The sequence below is a fragment of the Juglans microcarpa x Juglans regia genome, chromosome 1D (genome assembly GCF_004785595.1).
Source record: "Juglans microcarpa x Juglans regia isolate MS1-56 chromosome 1D, Jm3101_v1.0, whole genome shotgun sequence".
Taxonomy (NCBI): Eukaryota; Viridiplantae; Streptophyta; class Magnoliopsida; order Fagales; family Juglandaceae; genus Juglans; species Juglans microcarpa x Juglans regia.
In genome coordinates this window covers 480651-494615 of record NC_054594.1, presented here as the reverse complement: position 1 = coordinate 494615, position 13965 = coordinate 480651, and the positions used below count along the sequence as shown (strand labels likewise).

Below are 13965 nucleotides of genomic sequence, written 5' to 3'. Positions count from 1 at the left end.
CTTAATTTTGGGCCTTATTAGATGAGTGCCAATCGCTGTAATAAAATTTTCCTTTATTATGTATAGTCATTAGTCATGTAAAATGGCTTGAACTCCTCTAAAATTTAAAGTTTATTATATGGAAAATGGGGTCAGGATAGGGGTGAAGGGCATAATTTGATCCAGAGTCATAAAAATCAGAACCAACCACCCTTTCCTTCCATCCCATCCACTAAAGTAGCCACGAGACGATCGACTTTATGCATTCATGAGAGAAATATAATAGAATTGAATACAACGCTGGTGACCTGCTTCATCTCTATCCTGACAATCTGTAGCAGAAAAAACACATTTCTTTACTTCTTTTACATCTATTTCAGTATCTCCAGGCGTAAATACCATTGCAAGTCTTTCAAGCAAATTATTTAAAGTTCAACTTGTAAAACACTCTTTCATAGCATACGACAGCAGTAAAAACAATCATGTTTTTCAATACAATTAAACGTCAAATTTTTTTCCAGTATCAATTTTTTTTTTAAATATTTTTATTCGAACAAATTTAGGCTGTTTCAGTTTTTTGACCCAACTCAGCTGGTTTAAACCTCTTTTAATATTTAAATATTAAACTCTCAAATTACTAAACTCATCTCAATTCAAAAAAAAATTTCACATAAAATTTACAATTTTTTTCAACTCAACACCATTTTACACGTAAATCTAAAATCTTTTTCAATTTTCTATAAATATATCTAAATATATTTAAACTCATTTTAAATAGATTTGACTTTACTATTTTATCTCATTACTATTCATATAAAAAAAAAATCACCCCAATATATGCAGCCTTAATTTCCATTTTTCTCATTTATAGCAGTACCGCGTGATAAGGTACCATTTCTCTGCCATACGACTCTCACTGAAAAGATTCAACTGTCCGTTGCAAGACATTCAAAAGATAAGCCATGGCTAATTACAATTAAGCATATCGATCGAGGCCGGATTAAGCTAATCTTCATACATAGGATCGATCGAGTATATATTAATACTACAGCGCAGAAGTCCAACTTTCTGGGCTACTAAATCTAACACAAAATCCTAGCTAGCTCTAGCTAGCTAGGCCTACTGGTAAGGGATAACAAGTGCCTTAAACCAAAGATACGGAATTTAGATATATATAACCGTACTGGAAAAAGAGAGAAATGATAAATATTGGTTTTTTTTGGTGGAAGAGGGAATGAAAGTGAGGGGGCCCCCATGGATGGGTAGTGCGTTCAAGTTCCAACCTCAGCGATGCTGTGCAAGGCTGGCCTCCACTGCCCCCCACCACCATAAAGCCTACCCACGCCTCTCATGCTGCTGCTGTCACTGCCACCGTTGCTTCCCAGGCGGTGAAGCTCCTGCTGCTCCATCTGTGAGACTGACAATTCATTAAAAAAAAAAAAAAAAACTAGCAACAAGTTTTCGAAACCAACTCAAAAACTCCACAAAATGTCAAAAAGTGCGAGGATTCATCATCCCACCATAAAAAAAGATGCCATCAACGAAAAGCATCACTACTTGATTATATATGCATAGAAATTTGCTAGCTATCAGCTTAGCTATATGCATAATTAACAGTATCTTTCAATTAGTATTATTCTATATGATCTAGCTACTTTTCGGTTCAATGGCCCACGCACACTCCACAGCATAAAGTACTTAATTCAGTGAACAGATGCTAAAGAACAAAAAGATCATGATTAAGTGGGGAAGAGCTAGCAGCTAGCTTGCGCGTGATAATTTCTTTTCGGCAAAAGTGATAACAGGCCGGGTTGAAGTGAACAGCTAGCGAGAAATCAATTAACGGATTTATAAACGCATGCAGGTACCAATCATGCATGTATCGAAATTGATGTGATTGGCTCATGAATTACTTATAAATTAGCATGGATATCATGTGAAGGAAACCAACTGACAAGCATGCAGCGTGGCATGTTTAAAAGCAGAAATAAAAATGAAGTACGTGCAGCATTGTTCCAATTTATATGTGATCAAGTAGTAAATTTATACATGTTGCTTTTTTCTTTTCTTTTTTTAATTTCCGATAGTTGAAGATTGATGAATGATTATTCGATTCTTCTCTTTTTACATCCTTTTATATATTATATGACTAACATATCTTCAGATGAGAATTATTTCATCATCATCACTTTATGTAGGTAGACCCTAATGATAAATTTCTAGATCCGCTAGCTGCAGATTTTAATTTCCCAGTTTGGCATATTTATTATAAGGATTTTATTTAAGGGAATCTCAGACAAACCCATGAGATTCTTCCCAACGAAGGCATGATAAAATCATCATCCATATTTCCTTCCCAGCACACAAATAATATCAAGCCTTTTTTGCTGCCCTTTCTATTTATTTTTTCTCGTAATATCATTTAATTTTTTGTGAACTAAGGTTTCGTTTATTTTTAAAGATAGGATAAGATTAAAATTAAAAAGTTAAATAAAATATTATTAGAATATATTTTTTAATATTATTTTTATTTTAAAATTTAAAAAAATTAATTAATTATTTTATTTTATATAAAAATTTAAAAAAATTATAATAATAAAATAAGATGAAATGAAATGATGGTTAAAAGACTTAAATAATCAATGCCTTTTCTATTTAAAAGATGATAAAAGTCTAAAAAGTAAAGATTCTCCTGTCCTTCAAAGAAATCAGTCCTCCTCGAAATCCAAGCACCGGCCGGCCCGGCCAAAAAATAAAAATTTAAAGAAATGGACGAAGGGGTTGTAACTGGAAATGTGTACCTTAACAGAACTGGAGTTATCGAATTTCGATTTCGGATCCGAACCACCCGACTCCTTCCTCATTGTTTCAACCCCAAAACCTCCTCTCTCGAGCAACTTGCCCAGTTTCACGCACTTCTTCGCAGCAAACTCCTTCAACACATCTGAAATATGCGTGTCGTGGAACAATTAGATATTGAAAATGGTAGTTAGATTCAGTACACGTACTGTTTTTTGCATATATTATAATTTGTACGTAGTTACCTTCGAAGCTAATCAAACGGTAAACGTGTCCGATGAGCAAGGTGTCGTCCGGTCGGAGAAGCTTGAGCTGCTTCAAAGGCGTACCGTTGTCGGACTTGGCGGTGGGGGAGGTGACCAGGAGCGCGACGTAGTGTCCGGGGTTGGAAGTCATGACCTCATGAGCGCTAACCGACCAGTAAACTCTCTCGATCTTGTTGCCGGGGTGTTGAATAACGACCGTCGCCGCTTCTGCAGCCTGACAATTCCCCATAGCGCCAAAGCTCCGAGAACGTACGTACTACAATGATCTAACTTGAAACAGATCGAAGGCGGTGCCTTTATTGTTCCGCGGAATGAAATAGGTAGGAAACTCTGGTCGGGGTATTAGTTAGTGAGTCGGTGAAGAGAGGGTTTGGTGCAAGTTTGGGTGCGTTGAGAGCGGTGAAATCAAAGAATGGCTAAATAAGTAGGGGTGAAGATCAAGGGACGTGATTCTTATGGGTGTGTAATAAATAAGTGGAGAGATACATATAAGGATCGGATATATATATATATATATATATAGTATGAATATTGATACTAGTATTACTAGATGTACCTATAATTAGAGGACCTTAAAATTGTCTCTAATGATTGAGTTGATCATACAGAAGAAAAACAAAGGGTGATTAAGATGATGAGGTGTCTTGAATATGAAAAGGAAAGGGAAATAAATGCGGTATATATGGAGGTGGTGTTGGGCATTTGGGGTGCTTTAAATCATATTATAATAATTATATATATATATATATATATATATGAATGAGATGGAAATAAAGAATAATATTAGTTTTTTTATTTTGTACTCTCATTTTGAGATGTAATTTTTTTATTAAAAAAGTTATTATTAATGCATTGATATTTTTTATTTTTTTAAAAATATTTAAATATTTTTAAAAAATGCAATTTACAGACATTGAGACTCAAGTGGGCAAATTGAAGAGGAACAGAAACTTTTTATTTTTGTTTGAGACGTGTTAGATCTGCAAAAACACCTGGCCGGGGTTGCGTCCATAGGTATGACTAGTGACTTTGTACCAGAGATAGAGAGAGAGAGAGAGCACGCGTGCGTATGTTGGGGGGGGTCGGCGTGGGGCCGGGTCTGGGTGTGGGATCTAAATTGAATTCGAGTGTCGTAATCGGTCATTGATCTGACAAGAAACGGCACGTTGTTGTTATTTATGAATATGTTTTTATATAGATTTGAATGGTAATGTGAATGTTCAGTTTAGTAGTTGAGTTTTAAATTGGATCAGGTTTTGGTGCATGCTCACTCACAATTTGGGGATGTGATTGAGCGATTGAAAGACGTAAGATTCCTGATTGATTCTTCCCCCCCAGCTTTGCTTGCTGGTTTTCTTCTCTCTCTCTCTCTGATCAAATCTCTCCCATTTTCTTCTGCGTTTTGTCAGTTCCTTTCAAGTTGGGAGTAGGGGTTACTTTATTTTTGGTTTCTTTTGTCTGTAATGGATACTTACCTCATCATTATGCATGGGATTCTTGAATTGAATTGAATATATCTTTATCTCTACGCAAAAAGGACAACCGGATATTAGAGTTTAACATTATTTTTTTATAGGTAAGTATAGTACTAGCACCGGAAACTTATTATTTAATGTTAGATTATTTAAGATAAGAGTAATTTTATATATAATTAAAAAAATATATAATTTATGTAAATCTTATATTTTATTCATTTTTTTTTTTAAAACGAGTACGTATCAGTTGTACAATTTATAATAATAAATATTTTTTCTCAAAGATAAAAAAATAATAAAAAAATAAATGATGAATAGATTTTTTTTATTTTTTATTTTTATAACCCACATGGCACAACATTTAAGTAATTGAATTTATTATTTAAATATATTAAGTTTCTTGCTGACTCTACAATGCTATACATCGAAAAAAAAAAATTGTTGCAAAATTGAGTATAAATTCAACCAAATCCTAAGCAAAGGCCACGGGTTTTCCAACTTTCAATGGAAGGTGAAAGTGGGATTCTAACGAATTTATTATTATTATTGGTCAAGTCCCTTACCAAACATATTATTATTGGTCATTTTGGAGGGTAAAAGGCCACCAAGACAGCCACCCCTCACAATGAATTTATACCAGATTACAAGTTGTTCTTCCATGACCTTAAAAATCCATTATTTCCATCAATCATCCACTCTCCACTGAGAATGATTAGTAGTCGGTATCGATATTATTGTGGGCAAGAAGAGATGTCAAAATTCACCTCTCTTTTTTATGGGTCCAATCGTAATTATTTAAAATTTCAAATACCTGTTTTGTTTACCGTGTGTCGTCTCCCACACGTGTGGGGGAAAATTCAAAATTGTATTACCATTCTCCTTTGGACCCAAACGTAATTTCCATGGGCTTCTTCATGTCCATGTCCATACCCAAATCAAGCCATTGTGCGACGACCATGGACCCGATTTAATGAGCTTGGAGTTTGTACTACAGTGCCTGTCAATCACGGATTCACGGTAGTTCGGCTCCGTATGGTTAGCGCTTTAATCGAATTATTAAATCATATCTACTAACTATTGTATAAATTATAAAATATAGTTACGAACCATATTCAATATATAAGCACAAGTGATTAGACATAAGTAATTAGATTATATACTATATATTTAATTATAAAATATGTTATGTTTATATATATATTTATGAATGTATGGAAGAATTTTAATTGAATCAAGCTAACAAGTCGACTCAAGCATAAATAAGTGAATTTTTCACGAGTCGAATTTGATTCAAGTTTAACAGGACGAATATCAATTGGACTATGAACAAACTGATTCATATACAACCTTACATATGGTTGATCAGTTTCCACTCGTTCTTGAAAAAAATGTAACAGGCTGCAATATAAAGAGGGAACTTAGTTAAATTTTGTTTGAATGTAGCTGATGAAAACCTCAGAAATTTGTTTAAGTGGATGATTGCCAAGATGGTTTTATCCGTCGTAACTCCTAAAAGTTTGGAGAACCAGAAAGCATGCCTTGTGGAAATTAAAATACTGTTAATCATGTCTGAAATGGCAGAGGATAATTGAATATCATGATGATGTCAATAAGGAGGAGCTCAAGTGTTAGAAGCTCCAAAATTAGATATGGTATTAATATTTTTTTTTTTAATAAAAATGAAGGTGAAGCCCCCTTATTATAGTTTTGACCGCTGAGCGTGCCACTAGCACTATCTTATAGGTGCGTCCCCCTTATCCTATCTAAACAAACCTCGCAGGCTAGAAGGTAGCTCAAAACTGTTATTCCATGAAAGGCTTAAACCTGCTGCTCCAATGCGTGCCAGTCCATCAGCCAAGGAATTACACTCCCTATATATATGTCTATAACATAAACCATCCAACAATCTTAACAATTCCTCCCAGTAATCCTCCATATACCAAAGTCCACATCTCTGTTTCCTCAACCATTTTATCACCAACATGGAATCTATCTCAATCTCCAGCTTTGCAAATCTAGGTACCTCACGCAACGCAACCCATGAAGCAAACCCATAAACTCAGCATAGTTATTTGTACATATACCAGTATGGATAGTAAACCCAGAAATCATTTCCCCCCTAGAGTCTCTGATAACACCCCCCGCACTTGAAGATCTCGGATTTCTTAAGGAACTGTCGTCTACATTTAACTTGTACCATCCCTCCACAGGACGCATCCATTGCACAATCTGAGCAGATAACTTTTTTAGAATACTCAACACTCCCTCATCACGCCGACTCAAAGATGAGGACTCCTTTAATTTCTCACCTGCCCAAGACAACCAATATTTAATCGAAGTCCATACCGACTGTAAAGACTTTGCACTCCCTCCATTCTCGCTTTGCATCATCTCCACCAAAACCTCCAAGTGATTATTGTAGGTAGAATGCCAATTAGTTGACCACTCTGAGAAGAGTTCTTTGCACGCTGATACCAAAACTCAAATCTTTTCTCTTCAGGTTTGTCCAACCAATATACACATTCCAAGCTGTATTGAACATAGACGCTAAACTTGCTCAGCAAAGACCCCCAATGCAAGGATATGATTCTGATCCTCATAGCTCCCTAAGAGACAACAACCATATTTGGATACTAGAGCAATGCCCGCTCGTCGAATCCGATCATCCACTGGTAAGCAACCATGCATGGTCTTCCACATAGTGACTGACATTTTCTTCCGCAGTGAAGGATGCCCATCCAATTCACCCAAGGAACTTGTGGTGCACGAGTCCGTATGCATTCCCATGCGCTACAAGTTGAAAAAATTCCCTAAGCATTCGGCGTCCATAGACCCACACCACCCTCAAACACCAGCCTATAGAGATCATCCCAAGCACGCCATTTTTTTTCGGCTTCCCATCTCGAACACCCCAAAAGAAATTGCTCATTATCCTCTTTAACTAATCAATCACTGACTTAGGGGTTTGTTAAATAGAAAGTCAATGAATAGGAACTCTTTGCAAAACATGTTTTAGTAACAAAAGTCGAGATCCACTAGATAATAATCTAGCCTTCCATCCCTCTAACCGATCCCGAACTTTATTGATCAACCCCTCAAAATTAGCTGTAAGTAATCTACTAGAGACTATGGGGACTCCCAACTAATTATAAGGAAAGCCACCTTCACTAAAACCCGTTAAATGAAGGAGCATATGACGCCGTGCTGGAGAGATAGTCTTCGAAAAACTGATAGAAGATTTCCTCTTATTAACCACTTGTCCAGACCATTCTTCATACTGCTTGAGCACCTTCGAAATTGTCCTCAAAGATGCTTTTTCTCCATTAGCAAAAATACTATATCATCAGCATGGAGAAGATGGGAAATAGTAGGAGTCCCCTTTGGATGATAAAAAGGAACTATCTTTCCCAACTCATTCGCTTTTTTAACATTCTAGAAAGGATTTCCTCCACTAGATATGGTATTAAATAGTTGTTTGGAGGGTACGCTTAATTAGTTTGGAATTCATAATTAGGTGGATAAGCAACCTCATATTGATTCAGTCAAGTGAGCAAACCTCTTCTAATTTATTGTTATGCTGATTATGTATGTACCTCCCTCATAGCAAGAGAGATATTTCAGGGGAATGTACAGACTACAGTTGTTGACCTCTAAATGAAGATTAATGCTTGCTTGCTACGTGAGTACCAACTCCAAGAACATTTCTATTTTCTCCTGTACAAAGTAGAGTCATTTTTGTGCTGCATCTGGTGCTTCCAAGTTTTCCCGTAGATTAGTACAATGAACCATTAAGAAATAATAACGTCAGGAATCTCAGAGGGTTGCTAAGATATGGATTTAATTAATTAATGATATAAAACAAGGCTTCATAAAGTCTTTAATCCGGGACAAGACAAGAATTGGACCTACTCAAATTTTTGCTATCTTTCAACGAAGCTTCATGCACAGGGCTCACTTTCATCAACCAAGCTGCCGTCTCATCTCGCTCTCCCACTTTATAATAAATAAATCTTCGGACAGGGCTTGGCTTAGCCACCCTAATAGAACCAACTCAATAAAATTCCTGAACCGAGCCGTGAAACAGAGAGTGATCGGAAAACGATGATGCTCAGTCTCTACTAATTCACTGTCGGACACTGATATAATGTTCATGTCCTCAGCCTACTCAACTCCCAACTTATACTGCAATGAGGTAGCCGCTGAAGTGGTCTCCCCAAATGCGGACTTGATCTGTGACCATGACGTTGAGGATGCAACTCTGGATTTCCTGTCTTACGACGACAGCTTTATCATTAGTCTCTTTGATTCTGAGATTGATCAAATGCGGGAACTTGAATCGCTACGTCATGTTCGTGGGGATTCTGGCCTTATCAGTGCTAGAAAAGACGCCGTCAATTGGATGCTGAAGGTAATCTATTCTTCAAAAAGCATCTAATATTCGGTTTTGCATTATTTCCTTCACAATTATTTTTGCATCTTTACAGGTGCATGCTTGCTACCGGTTTAGGCCCGAAACGGCATATCTTTCTGTAAACTATCTGGATCGTTTTCTCTCCTCTCATTCTTTGCCGGTAATTTCTCTTATTCCAAGGAAACTTCAAAATTAGAGTAATGGCACTTGATCAAATTATATCATTTATCATTTAACATTTATAGCTAGAACCAGCTTGTTTGGGCCATATATCAACTTGTTACACTTTATCAGCAGCAAGGTAGAGGATGGCCTCTGCAGCTATTGTCCGTTGCTTGCCTGGCTCTGGCAGCAAAAATGGAGGAAACAAGCGTGCCACTTTTATTAGACCTGCAGGTGAAGGAACCCAAATTCTTGTTCAAGCCCAAAACAGTTCAACGGATGGAACTCCTCGTCATGGCCAATCTTAAGTGGCGATTGCGCATAACTACGCCTTTTGATTTCGTCCCCTATTTCATTTCTAAGCTTTCATGTCTTGGCTCTCCACGTCCACTAAATGATTACAGTCAAGCATTCTCGCGTGCCTCAGATCTTATTATTAGCACGTGTCGGGGTAATTCTCAAATCAGAACTCTCTCTCTCTCTCTCTCTCTCTCCAATCGTAGCTCACAGAGATGTTCTCAACAGTGATGGATTTCTTGGATTGTCCACCATCTGCAATAGCAGCGGCTGCTGTGCTATGCGCAACAGATCAGAATATGGATCACCGGGAGTTGGGCTACTTTCACAAGAGAGTAAGCAAAGTAAGCCTCGCCCTGCAATTTGCAATTATCAATATACTGGTTGCCGATATGGCTCAAGTGTATAGTCTTTCCAAACTGCATTTACAAGCTACTTATTAATTTCCAGCTAACTTTTTCGAATTGACAAAGACAACAAATGAAAATAGGCCTTTTATTGGCATTATAATCCCCAAAGAATGTTAATTTATACTACCTGAGAAGCACCACCACTGTCGTTTTATCCTGTTTTTCTTTTGTATTAACACCAGACACAAAGCAGTTGTTGGCCTCTTAAAAGTGGTCCTGATGATAAAGATAAAAGAAAGAGAGAGCCGGCAGTTTAGGATACTCTCATATATGAAAACGATGGATAAGTGGATGACATTGTATTTTGTTTCCAACAAATGTACTTTTTTTTGTTTCAAAGTCCTAAAGTGTGAGCCAGGTAACAGAAGCATACATATTTTAACAATAATTGGCATTGCTGGGTACAGGAATCCGTGAAAACATGTTGCGAACTTATGAAGCAGAACAAATGTCTATTGGGACACGTTAAACAGCAGAAGTTGCAGCCAGTGCCACCAATTATTCCTGTTGCAGAGTTTGAAGCAGGTCTTGGCAGAAGCTTGTAATGCTAAAAAAACTGGGGTAACAAGGACTTGAAGTCAAGCCAATATTCAATGATTTGAACTATTGCTGAAAGCATGCAAAACTGTTTTTCTTTTTTCTTTTTTCTTTTTGGGTCTTTTCCTTCTTCCTACTATTTCTTCGATTCTTTGAAGGTTTTGTCTCGTGTGTTACTACTGCATTGTAAGATGATTGTGAAGGAAGTTTTTTAACATATGCAAACAATAATGATGATTGACATTATTAATTTATCTTGTGTTGGACAGATTCCTTTTTTCTTCCCTAAAAATGTAAATCAAACTCCTGATTTACTTATTACCTGTACATAAAGATATTACCTGTACAAGCAAACCCCTTGTTGAAATTCATTCCTTTTTTTTTTTCAATGAATACCTGTGTGTCTGAAAAACTTGTCCAGGACCGCTTGAAGGACTCATTTAACCTTTTCCCATGGTCGTTGAGGAATATATCTAGGGGTTGATTCTTCTGTAAAGATTAATCCTAGGCTTATCATTTTCCTATTGGTTTTACGACTTTGCGTTGTTTTAGAAACAGCCCCCACTCCCCCAACCCCAAACCCCAACCCCAAGAAAAAGAGAAAAAAAAAATAGGACATTATTTGTTTGTCTCGGTTGGCTAACTATTATATGATCCACTCTCACATCGATGGAAATTATAGAATAATTTAATAAGCTTTTTCACACAGATCATGCACTTGAAACATGCGCTTAAAATGCTTTCTTTGGAACAGACAAAAATTACCTACCAGATGAGATGCCGTATAATAGGGGTTTTTATGCTGTTCTTTCTCTGTTCTAGTGTTTTAGTGTTACAACGTATGGATATTTCATGCTACAAATAAGGAAATAATAGTCCTCAAACGTGACATGCCTATAACGTCTTGCAACAACATTTTGGCATGACCAACCCTCCACATACGAATCTCATGAAAGGGAGAGGACCTATTCATTCAAACAGACAAGACCCACCAGGCAAGAGGACCTATTGCTTACATGATCAGTACATGACATGATTATTTTCACCCAAATCCCAATTAGCAGCTGAAGTTGAATACATTAAAACAGGAGCGCAGTAAAAGACAGGAGACAAGGAAGGATCCTAGGAGCTTGCTGTAGGGCAGGACAAACATTGCTATCAAACTAAAAAGGATCATCAGTGTCCTTTTTTCTATGGCTGGAGTTCCTTGCGTTAATTCACGTGGACATCGTACGTGACTGCACGAAAGGGTGAATGATCAATGATGTTGAGAAAGGAAGTTTCTCTTCACCAGTAGTATCCATAAAAGCATATTGGGTTTGCTAGCGGTGGACGTGAGACTCGTGTCGTGTCAGAAATGTAAGGAACAGAATAATTTTATTTCAATGGCCTACTTAATACAATGATATGTTCTTGTTTAAATAGATACAAGAGGCTAAACTAAGTATGGAAATAAACAAATATAAGGAAAGAATTAATATTTACAAATTAATGACTATTCTTAGAATTATGGTGATGATTTTGTAGCTGATTTTGTGCAATTTGGAATCCTGAGAATGAGCAGATTGAATTGTGTCAATACTCCCTCTCAAATTGGTGCATGAAGATCCGTAATGCCCAACTTGCATAAAAAATGATGAAAAAGTTCTCGGCCGAGGGCTTTGGTGAAGACATCCGCAATTTGCTCATGTGATGATGTATGGACTGCAGTGAGAAGACCAGACCGGATCTTATCTCAAATAATGTGACAATCAATCTCAATATGCTTGATACGTTCATAGAACACAGGATTATGAGCAATGTGCAGAGCAGATTGATTATCACAATATAAGCTGAAAGGTTCAGGATGAGAAATACCAAAATCAGCGAGGAGTTGTTTTAACCAGGTGAGCTCGCAAGTGGTGACGGTCATGACACGATATTCAGCTTCAGTAGAAGAGCGAGCTATTGTCGTTTGTTTCTTGGTGCGCCATGAAATAGGACTCGTGCCAAGCTGAATGAAATAGCCGGTAGTAGACTGACGAGTAGTGGGACAGCTGGCCCAATCTGAATCAGTATAAGCAGTTACATGTAAAGTAGTGGAAGAGGGAAAGAAAATGGCTTGGCCTGGACTGCCTTTAATGTATCGAAGAACACGAGTGGCGGCTTGCATGTGCGGAAGGCGGGGGGCATGCATAAACTTGCTGAGGATGTTCACTGCGAAGACAATATCAGGACGAGTGATGGTCAAGTAGATGAGTTGTCCCACGAGTCGCCGATAGGCACTAGGGTCGGAAAGAAGGGCGCCATCTTGATTTGTGAGCTTCAAGTTTTGTTCCATGGGAAAGGAAGTGATCCGGGCACCAAGTTGGCCACTGTCATTCAGAATATCAAGAGCATATTTTCGTTGATTAAGGAAAATGCCTTTTGGTGAACGAACAACTTCGAGACTAAGAAAATATTTGAGGGAGCTGAGATCTTTGGTTTTGAAATTGGTAGAGAGTGCATGTTTGAATGTCTCAATTTGGGAAAGATCATTTCCAGCAACCAGAATATCATCAATGTAGACAAGTACAATGGTGATACTCGTGGGTGTGACCAAGGTGAATAAAGAGTGATCTGCCTGTGATTGAGTAAAACCTGCATCAAGAAGCACAATTGTTAGTTTAAAAAACCAGTTGCGGGATGCTTGTTTGAGGCCGTAGAGAGATTTGCGGAGGCGGCAAACACGAGTCTCCCTGTTAGGGCAATATCCAGGAGGTGGTGTCATGTATACTTCTTCATCAAGATCACCATGTAAGAAGGCATTGTTGACATCGAGTTGGTGAATGATCCATTGCTGAGTGGCGGCTATAGCTAACAAGCACCTGACAGTAGTCATTTTTGCAACAGGTGCAAAAGTCTCATGATAATCGAGGCCTTCAACTTGAGTATAGCCTTTTACAACCAGACGAGCTTTATACCTTTCAATTGAACCATCTGCTTTGAGTTTGGTTTTAAAAACCCATTTGCAACCAATGGGCTTTTTACCAGGAGGGAGTGGTTCAAGTGTCCAAGTAGAATTGGCTTCAAGGGCACGGAGCTCAATAGATATTGCTTCACGCCAATGGGAATGACGAAGGGCAGTGGAATAGCAATAAGGTTCAACACAAGAGGTGAGAGCATGTAAAAATGTAAGATGAGAATGTGAGAAACAAGAATATGAAAGAAAAGCAGATAAAGGATGAGCAGTACCTGAGGTTGATGTAGCGAGTGATGATGTCGTGGGCTCTGCATGTAGAGTCAGACAAACATAATCCTGGAGGTAAGCTGGTCAAGAAGTAGTGCGGCGAGGATGAAGAGAAGTAGAGGGAGAAGGAGAGTCTGTGGTGGTAATAGAAGAAGGAGGGGGTGGGGTTGGTAGGATTGGTTCAGGAACAGGTAATGAGAGGATGAGTTTGGGAACGGGTAAATGAAGAATAGGGAGAGAGGGATGAGAAATATCTGGAAGATCTTGAAAAGGAAAGATGTCTTCATAGAAGGTAACATCTCGAGAAAGAAAGATTTTTTATGTGTCGAGATTATAGAGTTTGTATGCTTTGTGGTTACTGGGATAGCCAAGAAATATGCATTTGGAGGCGCGGGGAGAGAATTTATCTCGATGAGCACAG

The 13965-nt window shown here is 37.7% G+C and overlaps 2 protein-coding genes and 1 long non-coding RNA gene across 4 annotated transcripts; 1 reads left to right on the top strand and 2 right to left on the bottom strand.

Annotated features, from left to right (window-relative positions):
* Positions 1-979: 979 nt before the first annotated feature.
* Positions 980-3606, bottom strand: LOC121239099. The gene is made up of 3 exons (XM_041136238.1): positions 3024-3606; positions 2781-2923; positions 980-1388 (listed from the first exon to the last, which is right to left on the bottom strand). The coding sequence occupies exons 1-3, from the start codon at positions 3271-3273 to the stop codon at positions 1251-1253; spliced, it is 531 nt and encodes a 176-aa protein (XP_040992172.1). The 5' UTR covers positions 3274-3606; the 3' UTR covers positions 980-1250.
* Positions 2379-2771, bottom strand: LOC121239134. The gene is made up of 2 exons (XR_005935245.1): positions 2611-2771; positions 2379-2416 (listed from the first exon to the last, which is right to left on the bottom strand). It is a non-coding gene; the product is annotated as an uncharacterized LOC121239134 (long non-coding RNA).
* Positions 3607-8489: 4883 nt separating the features above from the next.
* On the top strand, positions 8490-10586 carry LOC121252671 (cyclin-D1-1-like). 2 transcript variants are annotated; one of them, XM_041152460.1, is made up of 5 exons: positions 8490-8927; positions 9004-9090; positions 9225-9543; positions 9618-9733; positions 10207-10586. In XM_041152460.1, exons 1-5 carry the CDS (start codon positions 8664-8666, stop codon positions 10342-10344), a joined length of 924 nt encoding a protein of 307 aa, XP_041008394.1. In that variant the 5' UTR covers positions 8490-8663; the 3' UTR covers positions 10345-10586. The 2 variants fall into 2 exon arrangements, with proteins under 2 accessions (XP_041008394.1, XP_041008471.1); XM_041152537.1 differs by having other exon boundaries at positions 8494-8927; positions 9228-9543.
* Positions 10587-13965: the final 3379 nt, after the last annotated feature.

Excerpts from the sequence above, each read along its gene's own strand:
- LOC121239099 (XM_041136238.1), bottom strand. The coding sequence starts at position 3,273 with ATGGGGAATTGTCAGGCTGCAGAAGCGGCGACGGTCGTTATTCAACAC. Across the intron at positions 2,924-3,023 it reads CCGTTTGATTAGCTTCGAAG|ATGTGTTGAAGGAGTTTGCT; the intron begins GTAACTACGTAC and ends CGCATATTTCAG. Across the intron at positions 1,389-2,780 it reads ATAACTCCAGTTCTGTTAAG|ATGGAGCAGCAGGAGCTTCA; the intron begins GTACACATTTCC and ends TCAGTCTCACAG.
- LOC121252671 (XM_041152460.1), top strand. The coding sequence starts at position 8,664 with ATGTTCATGTCCTCAGCCTACTCAACTCCCAACTTATACTGCAATGAG. Across the intron at positions 8,928-9,003 it reads CCGTCAATTGGATGCTGAAG|GTGCATGCTTGCTACCGGTT; the intron begins GTAATCTATTCT and ends GCATCTTTACAG. Across the intron at positions 9,734-10,206 it reads TTCACAAGAGAGTAAGCAAA|GAATCCGTGAAAACATGTTG; the intron begins GTAAGCCTCGCC and ends TGCTGGGTACAG.